This window comes from Schistocerca americana, chromosome 8 (assembly GCF_021461395.2).
Source record: "Schistocerca americana isolate TAMUIC-IGC-003095 chromosome 8, iqSchAmer2.1, whole genome shotgun sequence".
Classification (NCBI taxonomy): domain Eukaryota; kingdom Metazoa; phylum Arthropoda; class Insecta; order Orthoptera; family Acrididae; genus Schistocerca; species Schistocerca americana.
The window spans coordinates 188199165-188214604 of record NC_060126.1 but is presented as its reverse complement, the minus strand read 5'-3'; the positions used below and the strand labels follow the sequence as shown (position 1 = coordinate 188214604).

General features: G+C 39.8%; 1 protein-coding gene across 2 annotated transcripts in view; it reads left to right on the top strand.

Annotated features, from left to right (window-relative positions):
• LOC124625776 (peregrin) overlaps nt 1-15440 on the top strand; it is a 260021-nt gene that overhangs the window by 60021 nt on the left and 184560 nt on the right. The window contains exons 8-9 of one of the 2 annotated variants that reach the window (XM_047149217.1): nt 1402-1672; nt 13580-13751. In XM_047149217.1, the coding sequence (XP_047005173.1) occupies nt 1402-1672; nt 13580-13751 (443 nt within the window). Of the gene's footprint in view, nt 1-1401; nt 1673-13579; nt 13764-15440 lie in introns of both variants that reach the window. The other variant, XM_047149216.1, reaches the window with a different exon arrangement.

The following is a 15440-nucleotide window of genomic DNA, read 5'->3' as shown; positions in this document are numbered from 1 at the left end:
CTGACCAGTCGACTTTCATTTATTTGTTATACTTTCAAGTCAACTTTATGACGTAAATAATTCTAGATACATCACTGCATTTAGTACTTACTTGTTTCAATTTTTCTGTATAGCCACAGCTGCACAACTACCCTCACACTGTTTCAAACAATCGCTAAAACTCAGTTGCTGGATAACTTGAAAGCAAACATGGTAAAATAAGAACTGCACCATCCAGAAAGGCCACTGGTTGCAGTTGTGTTTGAAAACCTTCAGTAAATTAAATGTTCTACTAACTACTCGAGGTTATGCCACCCGCACTTCATACAAGGCTGTTCCTCTGTTGGTTTTTTTTATCAATCAGTGACTTGTGACTTTTCTTGTGTATGTTTTGTTTTTCAGGCAGTAAGGTCATGGTGGTGTTTGCCAAAAAGTTATTAATTTTGCAGCATCCTAGTACAAACACCTAATTTCTGTATCTTCTCTTCTGATTTACCTGTGACATACTGACTTCTTTTGTCTTCCCGTTGTAGTATAATGTTTCTGGATTTGTCCTTATATAACATTGATATCGCTGATAGAAATTTGTATTGCTAAAGAGAACTGTAACCTTTAATAAAGAGGCCATTGCCATGGAAGTAACTGCTAAGTTTAATATAGTTTTAGAGAACACTGTTAGTGGATGCATTCTGATGGGGACTGCAATAACATATTTGTGTTGTCACCAAACTCTCACACACTTGGTGAATGGAAAATAGAGGCTTCAGTGTTCCAAGGGACATACAATCCAGAGTGTTATCTTCCAGCTGTAAATCATGGTAGATGTGTTTTGGACAGTTGTGTTGCAGGTTCGTATTGATTCTAGAGTATTTCTGAAGGAGGAGGTATTTGTTAACGTTCATGCAATGACTTTTAGGTTATCATGTTCAGTCAGTGGATATGCATAACTTCCAGCAGGTGGCTGCATTGTTCTAGATAACATCCACTCTTAACGTAATTCTAAAAGTCCAGTGTTGACTTGATGAAAATTATATAACTATTATTCTCTTTCATACTTCCTAGATTTGAATGTTGTTGTTTGTATTAAAATAGCAGTAAAGTCCATATTATTGTTCTGTGGCACCTTTCAAGGAATAGGAACAGTTTTTCATTGTGAGGAGTGGTGTAAAACGTTGTTGACCACCATTGAGGATTGATATTCATTGATCCCAGGTTGATTCAAGCTGTTTTCAATGCTAGAGGTGAGACTTCATTCACATTCACATGTTCATTTTAACATATCCAACTGCTATAGCTTTGCACCCTCCCCCCCCCCCCCCCCCCCCCCCCCACTCCCCTCTCTCCACCGCTTGCGCGCTTGCTTTTGCTTGTGTTACATATTCTTTGTGTATCATTTGACTGAAAGATATATTCTGTTTAAAGGTGCTATTGAACCTGGTCCTGTGCTGGTACAAAAGACAGCCTATTGTGATGCACATACACCAGCAGAAGCTGAAAGACCTCGCAGTCAAGCTGCATCATCTACACCTCAAAGTACCAATGGTGGTGGTAGTGGTGGTGCCAGTGGTGGTGGTGGCACTGGTGGTGGTGGTGATGACGATGAAAATCAGAAAATGAAAAAGGCACGAAGAATGCTTGCCAAGAAGCGGAGCTCTGTTCCTGTTATTTCAATTCCAACAATACCTCCTGAGAGGTAAGTAAATTATAGCTTTTAATATTTGATGAATAGTCAGCTGGATTCCTTACTGTCAGTCTTAGTCTTTGCCTCATTCAAATGTAGAAGAAGTGATGAGTTTTGAGATTTTGATATAATTCTACGGTGGTGATGAGAAAGAGAGTAATGAGGTACAAGTTATATATTTGCTGGGGTTAATTTAACCATGTCACACTGACTCCACACAATAATAGACAAGAAGGCAATTGCTGTAATATGCTGCACAGAAGTCTTCTTTAGATTGCAGGGTGTAATTTTTTGATAGTAAATTAATAATATTGTCAGCATTCTGGTGATGGTTTGTATATAAAGACCTGTGTTGTGGCTTAGGGGAAAAAAATTTCAAGAGTGAAAGTGTAGATGCAGAAAGCTCATAAAGATGATCATGTAGGTGAATTTGTCGTTTGTAAATAGTTGCAACTTGGGCAGAATGATAGAGGTACTTTCCATTGGTATTCCATTTCATGTGTCAAGTTATTGCATATGAGGTATTGGTTTCAGGACAGGAAACTTGTTCATTCAAAGAGGTGTCATTGGATTCTACACACTTCTTTCTTTAAGATGCTACACTGATGAGCCAAAACTTTACGCCACCTGCTTAATAGTGTGTTGTTCCACATTTGAAACACAACACAGCAGTGATTCTGCATGGGATGGATTTTGCAAGTCCTTAGTGGGCTTGTGGAGGTGTATGGCACCAGATGTCTGCAGACAGCCCATAAATTATGGGCCTATGATTTGTGGTTGTGGAGATAGTATCCAGTAGTGTTCTAGATATGTTACATCGGGTTTAAATGAGAGGAATTTGGTGTCCAAGACTGCCCTTATGACACAGTTTTTTATCATGATGGAAGATGCTGTTGCCATTGAAGAAGAAATCAAGCATGAAAGGATGCAGTTATTTTCATGTAGCCCACAGCTGCCACAGTGCCTTCAATTACTACATCAGGTCCCATCAAAGACCAGGTGGAAGTATGCTTCAGTATAGTCCTATCACTGTCAATTTGGTGTTACAAGAACTTTGATTCATCTGATGAGGAAACTGGTGTGATAAGGCATGAGAGACGTGTTTCTGGTCAAGTTTGGAATGCTAATTTTGGTCTGGGGAGGGGGGCAGTGAGACTCTTGGCATATTTGGAGAGGACTCCCTCTCCCCCATCCCCAACACAGTACCTTGAACTGAACCTAGGAGCCCTATCATTTTCCCACCACATCTGTGCATGTGCGCACTCTCTTTCTTGCATGTTTTCTGCTTCTGGTGGAGCGGAAAATTTTCTGCATTCTTCTTAATTATATCTGTCTGCTACTCAGTGCCTCCTCTGTGTGGTGAGTACCAAACTATCTTTTCCATATGGTAGTTATTTCATCCTGGACTTTCCATTGTTATGTCTTTTTCTAAGAGTCACTTACGTCAGTGTATTTCCCCATTTGCATCCCATATCATTGCTAAAATCATTCCCCATTCATCTCTGTTCCAGTTGTGCACTGTTTTATGTTAAAGTGATTTTCTAGGATTACAGTTTTTCGAAGAAGAAACTCTGCTGTTGTTGATTTATTATGAAATTTCACTCTATAAAAAATTGGCTAAGCTGATTCAGCTGTTGGAAACCTCTCAATTGCAAACTACATATTTTCAGATATGCTGTTATCATCACAGGATGCTTTGTGTGACTGAAATTTAAAACGGAAAAATTAATCAGTTTAGTTGGTGTCTTAATTGTAACTGAATATGCATTTAATCCACCTTGTTGCAGTTGTTCCAAGTATTTATTCCTTCACCAGATTTATGAACAAATTATATTAGTGGTCTCCATGATTATTTTGCTGGAGTTAGATGTTTGTTTCCGGAAGTGTTTTGGTGCTTCATTACCCTATGTTGTAAGGTGTCGCATTTTCATCACTGCACACAAACAAAATGCCATTATTCCATGTGAAGAATCTCTAAAATATGTATGACTGTTCTTTGTGTTCAAACATCTCACTTGATTTGCTCCTTGAGTTTCTACACTTCCTATTTGTCACTGGGGATGCCACCTAATACTAGGTGGTTGTAATTAAACAGGCAGTGTTTGGGATGCTGCATTGCAGCTTGTATACATCACAGGGTACTGAAACATAGTAGGTATGTTCGTTAATTGGTGCACTCAGGGAGTATGCTGAAAAAAAGAACAAGAGTTCCACTTCCTGCCACCAGTTGAAAATAAGGCACTGCAAGTAGTTAGAATGTGGTGTGGGTGCAGGAAAAGGGGAGGAAACATCAAACACATAATAATGGAGGCTCTGACATGTTTATTAGGATACAGTCATAAGTAACAACAGGTGTTCAGTGTGGTCTCCCAACACGGCAACTTGCCGCATCCGTAACATGGCATGGTCAACAGTTGCTCGCAGCATATCCAGTGTAATTAGAGTGACATGTTGTATCCTACCCGTCAGATCAGGATGAATCTGGATGCATTCCTGACAGACATGGTCTTTCAGATATCTCTACAACCAGATGCCACATAGATTTTGGGCGGGGAATCTGAAAGGCCACAAATCTTGAAATTACCTAGAGATGACGTTGCCATTACCGAAGGTTTCTTTAAGCAAATCTTTCACCTGGCAAGCGACATACCATGTCATCTTGCATGAAAATAGTGGTTAGGAAACAGTTGAGTACTGGCAGAACTGGAATCACGTTACACGAGGAGGTCCTTATAATGTGGAGATGTCACAATACACCTTACAGACCTTCTCCTTGAAGAAAAGTGGACCAATAATGAAGGAGCTTGTGAACCCACACCATGCAGTTACGTAAGCTGATAGCAGTGGATGTTCCTGCACAACATTTAGCAGAATAGAACCCCATATGTGACAGTTCTGTGCATTCATGACACCATGCAGAGTAAAATGTGCCACATCTATCCAAAGACCACATGCATCCGTTTCCATGCATGCCAAAAAATTAAGATCAAACTAACGATGTTGTAGCCTATCACGGAGCCTTATTTGGTGTATGTTCTGAATCTTATAGGGATACCATTGTAAAATGCACTGCAAAATCTTTTGAACTGTTAACCGGGAGGGGGGATTCATCTGACAGCACTAGCACTCAAGCACTGGCTCCAGAATCTGAGGCAAGAGCTACATGGTGAGCTATACACTATGTGATCAAAAGTATTCCGACACTCCCAAAAACATACGTTTTTCATATTAGATGCGTTGTGCTGCCATTAGACATCGTGAGAGAGCAGAATGGGGCACTCCACAGAACTCACGGACTTCAAACATGGTCAGGTGATTGGGTGTCACTTGCGTCATATGTATGTATGTGAGATTTCCACACTCCTAAACATCCCTAGGTCCACTGTTTCCATGTGATAGTGAAATTGAAATGTGAAGGGACACATACAGCACAAAAGCATACAGACCGACCTCATCCGTTGACTGACAGAGGCCGCCAACAGTTGAAGAGGGTCGTAATGTGTAAGAGACAGACATCTATCCAGACCATCACACAGGAATTCTAAACTGCATCAGGATCCCCTGCAAGTACTGTGACTGTTCGGCGGGAGATGAGAAAACTTCGATTTGATAGTTGAGCAGCTCCTCATTAGCCACACAACAAGCCGTTAAATACCAAACGATGCCTCGTTTGGTCTAAGGAGTGTAAACATTGGACCATTGAACAGTGGAAAAATGTTCTGCTGAGTGACAAATCGTGGTACATAATGTGGCGATCCAATAGGAGGGTGTGAGTATGGCGAATGCCTGGTGAACGTCCTCTGCCAGTGTGTGTGGTGCCAACAGTAAAATTCGGCAGCGGTTATGTTGTGGTGTGGTCGTGTTTTTCATGGAGGGGGCTTGCACCCTTTGTTGTTTTGCATGGCACTGTCACAGCACAGGCCTACACTGATGTCTTAAGCACCTTCTTACTTCTGACTGTTGAAGAGCAATTTGGGCATGGCAATTGCATCTTTCAACACAATTGAGCACCTGTTTATAATGCACGATATGTGGCAGAGTGGTTACATGATAACATCCCCTTAATGGACTGGCCTGCACAGAGTCCTGACCTGAACCTTAAGGAACTCATTTCGGATGTTTTGGAATGCCGGCTTCGTGCCAGGCCTCACCAATCGACATCGATACCTCTGCTGAGTGCAGCACTCCATGAAGAATGGTTTGCCGTTCCCCAAGAAACTTTCCAGCAACTGATTGAAGGTATACCTGCGAGAGTGGAAGGTGTCATTGCAGCATTACCAATGGAGAGTGCCACGAACTTGTAAGTCATTTTCTGCCAGGTGTCCGGATAGTTTTGAGCATAAAGTGTAGTTACAGCAACTTCAACAAGTGCCATGGTTGTGGGTCACCTCCATGTACTTGCTGCCCCACCTTATTCAACTTTTTCTTCAGATTTAATGATCATATTCTTTAGCCCATTTATTGACTTTGCTGTTGTTTCTGTCAACATCATATCTCAGTGCAGTGCTAATATTGCTACCGTCCTGATAAAACAGTTTTACCAGCAGTGTACAGTCTTTCTTCTCAATAGCTATTACACCAACATTCACTTCACAGAAGGAATCAACACATGTTGCCAAATGACAAACATCATAATTACATCAAAAAACTAAACATTTCACTTTCTGGCTGCCTACATTGCCATATTTTCACCCAGTTGCAGTAAATGGGACTAATTTTTTTCCCCCATCATGCTCCATGTTGTTGTTGTTGTTGTTGTTGTTGTTGTGGTCTTCAGTCCTGAGACTGGCTTGATGCAGCTCTCCACACTACTCTATCCTGTGCAAGCTTCTTCATCTCCCAGTACTTACTGCAACCTACATCCTTCTGAATCTGCTTAGTGTATTTGTCTCTTGGTCTCCCTCTATGATTTTTGCCCTCCATGCTGCCCTCCAATGCTAAATTTGTGATCCCTTGATGCCTGAGAACATGTCCTACTAACCGGTCCCTTCTTCTTGTCAAGTTGTGCCACAAACTCCTCTTCTCCCCAATTCTGTTCAATACCTCCTCATTAGTTATGTGATCTACCCATCTAATCTTCAGCATTCTTTTATAGCACCACATTTCAAAAGCTTCTATTCTCTTCTTGTCCAAACTATTTATCGTCCATGTTTCACTTCCATACATGGCTACACTCCATACAAATACTTTCAGAAATGACTTCCTGACACTTAAATCTATACTCGATGTTAACAAATTTCTCTTCTTCAGAAACGCTTTCCTTGCCATTGCCAGTCTGCATTTTATATCCTCTCTACTTCGACCATCATCAGTTATTTTGCTCCCCAAATAGCAAAACTCCTTTACTACTTTAAGTGTCTCATTTCCTAATCTAATCCCTCAGCATCACCCGACTTAATTCAACTACATTCAATTATCCTCGTTTTGCTTTCATTGATGTTCATCTTATACCCTCCTTTAAAGACACTGTCAATTCCGTTCAACTGCTCTTCCAAGTCCTTTGCTGTCTCTGATAGAATTACAATGTCATCGGCGAACCTCAAAGATTTTATTTCTTCTCCATGGATTTTAATACCTACTCTGAATATTTCTTTTGTTTCCTTTACTGCTTGTTCAATATACAGATTGAACAACATCGGGGAGAGGCTACAACCCTGTCTCACTCCTTTCCCAACCACTGCTTCCCTTTCATGCCCCTCGACTCATATAACTGCCATCTGGTTTCTGTACAAATTCTAAATAGCCTTTCGCTCCCTGTATTTTACCCTTGCCACCTTTAGAATTTGAAAGAGGGTATTCCAGTCAACATTGTCAAAAGCTATGTCTACAAATGCTAGAAACGTAGGTTTGCCTTCTTCTAAGCTTCTAAAGCTGTAGGGTCAGTATTGCCTCACGTGTTCCAACATTTCTATGGAAGCCAAACTGATCTTCCTCGAGGTCGGCTTCTACCAGTTTTTCCATTCGTCTGTAAAGAATTCGCGTTAGTATTTTGCAGCTGTGACGTATTAAACTGATAATTCGGTAATTTTCACATTTGTCAACACCTGCTTTCTTTGGGATTTGAATTATTATATTCTTCTTAAAGTCTGAGGGTATTTCGCCCGTGTCATGCATCTTGCTCACCAGATGGTAGAATTTGTCAGGACTGGCTCTCCCAAGGCCGTCAGTAGTTCTAAAGGAATGTTGTCCACTCCTGGGGCCTTGTTTCAACTCAGGTCTGTCAGTGCTCTGTCAAACTCTTCACGCAGTATCGTATCTCCCATTTCATCTTCATCTACATCCTCTTCCATTTCCATAATATTTTCCTCAAGTACACCATGACACGGCGGTTGGATGGTTCCGGTAGGCCACTCGTGGCCTGAAGACGGAGTTCTTTTTATACCACCCTTGTATAGACCCTCTATATACTCCTTCCACCTTCCTGCTTTTCCTTCTTTGCTTAGGGCTGGGTTTCCATCTGAGCTTGTGATATTCATACAAGTGGTTCTCTTTTCTCCAAAGGTCTCTTCAATTTTCCTGTAGGCAGTATCCATCTTACCCCTAGTGAGATAAGCCTCTACAACCTTACATTTGTCCTCCAGCCATCCCTGCTTAGCCATTTTGCACTTCCTGTCAATCTCATTTTTGAGACATTTGTATTCCTTTTTGCCTGTTTCATTTACTGCATTTTTATATTTTCTCCTTTCATCAATTAAATTCAATATTTCTTCCGTTACCCAAGGATTTCTACTAGCCCTCGTCTTTTTACCTACTTTATCCTCTTCTGCCTTCACTACTTCGTCCCTCAGAGCTACCCATTCTTCTTCTACTGTATTTCTTTCTCCCATTCGTGACAATTGTTCCCTTATGCTCTCCCTGAAACTCTGTACAACCTCTGGTTTAGTCAGTTTATCCAGGTCCCATCTCCTTAAATTCCCATCTTTTTGCAGTTTCTTCAGTTTTAATCTACAGTTCATAACCAATAGATTGTGGCTAGAGTCCACATCTGCCCCTGGAAATGTCTTACAATTTAAAACCTGGTTCCTAAATCTCTGTCTTACCATTATATAATCTATCTGATACCTTCTAGTATCTCCAGGATTCTTCCATGTTTACAGCCTTCTTTTATGATTCTTGAACCAAGTGTTAGATATGATTAAGTTACGCTCTGTGCAAAATTCTACCAGACAGCTTCCTCTTTCATTTCTTACCCCCAATCCATATTCACCTACTATGTTTCCTTCTCTCCCTTTTCCTACTCTCGAATTCCAGTCACCCGTGACTATTAAATTTTCGTCTCCCTTCAGTACCTGAATAATTTCTTTTATCTCATCATTCATTTCATCAATTTCTTCATCATCTGCAGAACTATTTGGCATATAAACTTGTACTACTGCAGTAAGCGTGGGCTTCGTGTCTATCTTGGCCACAATAATGCATTCACTATGCTGTTTGTAGTAGCTTACCCGCACTCCTATTTTTTTATTCATTATTAAACCTACTCCTGCATTACACCTATTCGATTTTTTATTTATAACCCTGTATTCACCTGACCAAAAGTCTTGTTCCTCCTGCCACCGAACTTCACTAATTCCCACTATATCCAGCTTTAACCTATTCATTTCCCTTTTTAAATTTTCTAACCTACCTGCCCGATTAAGGGATCTGACATTCCACGCTCTGATCCTTAGAACACCAGTTTTCTTTCTCCTGATAACGAGATTCGAATGGGGGATGATTTTACCTCTGGAATATTTTACCCAAGAGGATGCCATCATCATTTAACCATACAGTAAAGCTGCATGCCCTCGGGAAAAATTACGGCTGTAGTTTCCCCTTGCTTTCAGCCGTTCGCAGTACCAGCACAGCAAGGCCGTTTTGGTTAGTGTTACAAGGCCAGATCAGTCAATCATCCAGACTGTTGCCCCTGCAACTACTGAAAAGGCTGCTGCCCCTCTTCAGGAACCACATGTTTGTCTGGCCTCTCAACAGGTACCTCTCCGTTGTGGTTGCACTTACGGTACGGCCATCTGTATCGCTGAGGCATGCAGGCCTCCCCACCAATGGCAAGGTCCATGGTTCATGGGGGGGGGGGGGGGGGGGGGGGGGGGGGGGAGAGCATGCCATTTAATGCACATACCTACAAAGTTTCAGTGTGCCACAATGTATACAGCCCATACTGTAGCACTCGAAACACCATCAGTTTAGTTATAACCACTCAGGTTTTGTCCACCTGTTTCACATCCAAGTAACATTTACATGATTCTTATTGTTGAGTGAGCACTGAAAATTTTTATTTTTATATTTTAAATTCTGTCTGCTCCAAATCCTGTATGATGTAAATATTTGCAGGTCATTTAAATTTATGAAGAATTAGCTATATTTGTTTGATTCACTTTTGCATTGTCCTGTCAAGACATTGTTGTGTGGCAACTTGCAGTAGATCATATGCAATGACTTGGTAGCTCTTACTGCAGAAAGAGATACATGTTTGAGTAGGAGGTGTAACTTGCTCTAGAATGTAATATATTCATGTACATAGAAAGATAGTATACTGATGAGAAAAAAGATTGCAACATGAAAAAGTGATTAATTTAGAGTAATGAACTTGCTGAAATACATTTGTCTGGATAACATATTTAAGTGATTAATATTGATAAATCACAGGTTAATTTAAGTACAAGATAAGCCATTTCAAATGTGCCATGCTGATACGTTAATGACAGTTGTAAATACCAGAATGTTGAATGCAACAAAATGCGCATGCATTGCGTTGTACAGATGCTGGAAGTCAGTTGTGGAATGGAGTTCCATGCCTCTTGCACTTGGTTGGTCAATACAGAGAGAGCTAATGCTTTTTGTGAATGACACTGTAGTTGTCATCTGGTGATATCCCATATGTGCTCAATTGGAGCCATATCTGGTGATCAACTAGGCCGAGGCAACATGTTGACACTCTGTAGAGATCATGCGGGATTACAGCAGTGGTATGTGAGCCAGCATTATCTTGTTGTATAACACCCCATGGGCTTCTCTTCATGAATGGTAGCACAACAGCTCAAATCACCACATTGACATACAAATTGACAGTCAGGGTACACGGGATGACCACGAGAGTGCTGTCATATGAAATGGCATCGTACATTCTCGTAAACATCACTGCCAGCAATCATCTACAGCGACAACGTTCCTGCCAAGTCTTTTTGCAATATTGCAAAAGGAACACCCAACTTCTTGTAGCCTTATTACAGGTCACACTTAGTGAGGTGTTGATAATGACGTCTTTGTTGCCTTAAAGGTGTCTTGACTAACGTCAACTCACCGCGTGCAGTCTCAAATGTAACTAACGCTCATGACTGTTACAGCACGTATTTAAAGCAAATCTGATTTGCACTATAATAGTGTAGGCATCATCTTTCAGATGTAAAAACATGCCTGCCAACTTTTGTTTACTTCACGTAAGTCCTGCTTGATGGTGGTGGTTTTTTTCCCCCCCCGTTAGTGTATCGGTAGTCATTTGAACCATAAAAATACCTTAAGGCTCATTTGACCATTGCAGTTCTGTACAGTGCAACACCTTGCTAGAAGCAGTATCCACTTGCCTTCTCCAGTGTTTTGAATTAGCTCACTACAGCAATTGTACGAACACCATCAGATTTGTCTAGAAATTCAAATTATAGCACACAGAAAGCTCCTCATGCTGTATAAAGAACTGTCAGCACTGCTTTTACGTCTCACAGTATACCTTGAATCATGGCAGTGCTAGCTTCGCTTGCGTATTGTTTTTGTATGCAAGTACTACAACAGGGTGTATATGACCCGGGAGAATTGGGAGATCCAGGAAAAACCTGGAAATTTTTTCATCCGGGAGAAAACTGGGAAAAACCTGGAAACTTTTTAGAATTCCAGGATTTTTTTTTTTTTCAATTTTCAGTTAAATTTGTGTGATTTTGACTGGTAAGAAATAATACTTTAACAAAGGACTGCAGCAATAAACCATGAACGAGAGAAAATACTAAAATAAAACTTAAGTTGCAAAGGAAATGGGCCATGTACACAACAAAACACAGTGCTCAAACAAGTGTCTGCCAGTAGCAAAATCTGTCAAAAGCTTTAGGAAGACTATGTAGTGCTTCATAACAACAGATTGCCTCCGATGAGCATGAAATCACAACTGTTTACATTAGATTCGTGTGAGCAGTTGCGAGTGAGCCCATGTGCATGCGCAGTTGAGTCGCGCATGTACCTTCTCCCGCTTCTGGCTACAGAAGTGGGGCTGTTAGCTGTATAAGCAAGTAGCAAGATGCTACCCGGAAAAATTTTACTGGCGCGTGCAAGTTGCCATATTCACTGGGAACAAACCGGGGTATCTGCCCTGGGTAGCAATTTCAGTCCAGCTTAATCGCCTTGCGGAACAATGAAGATATTTTTGTCAGTTAGCTAAATAAATATGGCTTTATTAACCTTTTCCACTGAGGCAGTCAATTTATTTGAAATAAAGTTCTTAATTCCACACTATTGGCTGGCTTCAACTGTTCACTGCATTTCAAAAGAGCATGTTTTCATCTTCTAGCACGTATAGCATTATGCCATAATAAAGAACCAAAAATGAGATAATACAGTACTGGTACTCCAAGAAAGTTTACAATCGAATCTGGATATAAGAATGTGCACTTTAAGCCGAATTATGCATTTTAGTATGGTTCATGAAATTCCTCTGACGTCTTGTTTCTTTTATGACATAATGCAAGATCTTTTAATGTTTAACACGTACGGACATATGGGATTCCTGCGTCATCGTAGCTGCACAAGCGCGGTGAGGCCTGTTATCTGGCGCTCTCTGGTAACTGCTGAAATGAACCTCTTTCTAACAGGTCGTGGGAAAATATTGCGAATGATTGATTGAAAAGCATTACTTTCAAAGTAAATTTCTTTTTACGCAAGATGAACTAAGTGCGAGAATTTGTGATGAATTTCTTAAATCACAGAGTGTTTGACTCTCATTTAAAAATCAACTGTTTGAGGACGACCATTCAGAAAATATTTCGAGCCCGGGAGATCAGACATTTATGTCAGTATCAAAAATTTTACTGGCACATTTGTGTGATGTATCTTAAAGTGTAACACACGCAAAAAAGATTATACGTGAAAGTTTAGCTTCTCTTGCAGCTTATTAATCATTGAGACCAATATTGTATGTGAAAGCTCTGCTTTTCTTGTAGCAAAACTATCCATATTAATTTACACCATTAACTTTTCCTATTTGTGTGTAAGTGCTACTTAACAGTGATAATGCTATTGGCTGACTACATCACGTGTCCTAAGGCCTGAATATCTACTGTATTGGCTGGTGAGATCACGTGACATGAGCTATGACTGGCTTACAAAAGTGCATCACAATCTCAATTTCAATGCTTTGGAAAGTAACATGCGGTGTTTGGTGGAATTCGAATTTATACTTTCATAATACGAAAATATACAGTGTACATGGTCTTTTTTTCTGAGCTTCGTTTTCTAAAGGGCTGAGAGATGCTATGCCAGTGTATAAAACCATAACCATTACCAGGATTGATAAGTTTTACAGTTCCGAGGAAAAGTATACTGTCACTTAACACAGTAAAAGTATTTTCACCCGGGAGAAAGTGTTTTTTTAGTTGTCCGCATATACATCCTGTACAAATGCTCAGTTTTGTTGCACCTGACTATGATGTGATGCTACTAAATCTACTATGTATGCTGAAGTTTCTGAATTGATTTTGTGTCTTGTCATATTTAAACTTGCTGAGTGTAAGCTGTGATACCGATATTGAAAATGGCTTGTACTTAATTTAAAATGTGAAATCGTAAAATTATGTTGCCTTGTTTATTGAAAGCGTGGAGTCAGATTTTAGTATTGTAAAATTTATGACGACGTTAATGACAGCATGACCATATATGCAGGATACAGGAGATAGCATCACTGGTCAACATACCAAAAAAGAACCAGTTGATACAGCGTCTAATAGCATATTGGACGCTCAAACGGCAGTACCGCAATGGTGTACCGCTACTGCGGCGACTGCAGAGTTCACACCTAGCACGACGAGACGATCCTCGTCCCTTGCAGGAGGTGGTGAGTGATGCCGTAAGTTGCACACATCTACACATATACACAGAAATGGGTGAGCTCAGATTGCACTGTATGCGAATTTTGTGCTAATTTGACTGCAGGATCAGCTTCCGAGCCACAGAGTTGATGCCACTCATGTCGTCATGTCTTGTGAGTGAAGTGCTGAACAAGTTTATGTTTGTGAGTAATTGTCATCAGTAGGGACACTGGAATCCAGCTACTTCTTTCTGATGTTCATCTGAATTTGTAATTGACAGTTGCAAACTGGAGAATTAGTAACATTATTCAAGTTACAAATGTTTGTTAAACAGGATTCTTGCACACATAAATGTGATTGAATTGCTGAGGCACAAATTGTATATTACCAGTAACTTTTCTGACAACCAATTCTTGAAAAGCTATCCTGAAAAACCTACTTAATCACAATTGTAATGTATAATTAATAGATCACTGGTCTACATCAGTCATTTAATAAATTACTGGCCGATATTTATTGATAATCTAGCTCATTGTTTCAACTCACTTTCTGAATAATAACTATCATAGAAATTGACGCTTGACATTCAGAATGTGTCTCCAAGGTGGCAAAGTTTTGTAAACAGATTCTGTTTCTATGAATGCTAGCATGTAACTGCAATTGTTTTGTATAGACATTTGTTTGTTGATAAGAATTTCACATGTAGATAAAAGGATTTAAACTTTTTGATGGCAATTTGCGCAGACATTGTGTGTGTGTGTGTGTGTGTGTGTGTGTGTGTGTGTGTGTGTCAGTGGCAGCTTTTATAAGAAACTGTTCAAATTGTTTGCAGTGAAACAGTGCCAAACCAGTCTACAAAACTCTCCTCTTTGTGCCACATCTAAAATGCTGAAGTCTTAGTTTGCAACAGTACCATGGCATATACTAAATGAAGTACCACAATGCCAGTTTTTGCAATAGGAGAGAATATTTGTTTGCTTGCAAAGAATGATAATGTAAAATTACTGTTGATCTACTCGGCAACTGCAGCTCAGCATTAGTATCGCCCGTTCTCTTCCAGATAGTTAATACTAATACTACTACTACTACTACTACTACTACTAATAATAATAATAATGATGATAAAAAGTCATATTTTTCGTGTAAGTGAAAATCGTATAAAAATTAAAGGTCTGTAGGTAAATTCTGAACTGTTGTGTTGGTTAATGGTTACAAGTACCTGTGCTGTGAACACACTCTCTAACTAACCTTGTAAAGATGTAAAATATTGTACATTGTTTGCCTATTTAAAGAGTGTGCTCATCCCCTGTTGACTTAGTTTGAATCTGTGATATTTGTAAATGTCTTTGTTTATGTACTTGATGTCTTTGCCTAGTAATACAATGTTGACTGAAAGTTACTTGTATAGATATGTAAAGTATGATAGAAGATTCTGATATACCTTCAAAGTGAAAGTCACAAATGAAGAGAGAACTTTTTTAAAAATCCCTGATAATGACCTGTTGTCAGAATTTATTTCAATTCAAATGAATGTATTTGGACAGGAGCTTTGTGGGTATGATGCATTCGGAAGATGAACAAATGCTTGTTTCTGACTCAAATTTGTGTCCGTTGTTGTCTCATGACATGTTTAAACTGAGAAGAATTGTTTAATGTGAAGATTAAATATTTAAAGCCCCTATTTATGAGTGTTTGAAAGTGATTGAGGAATGATG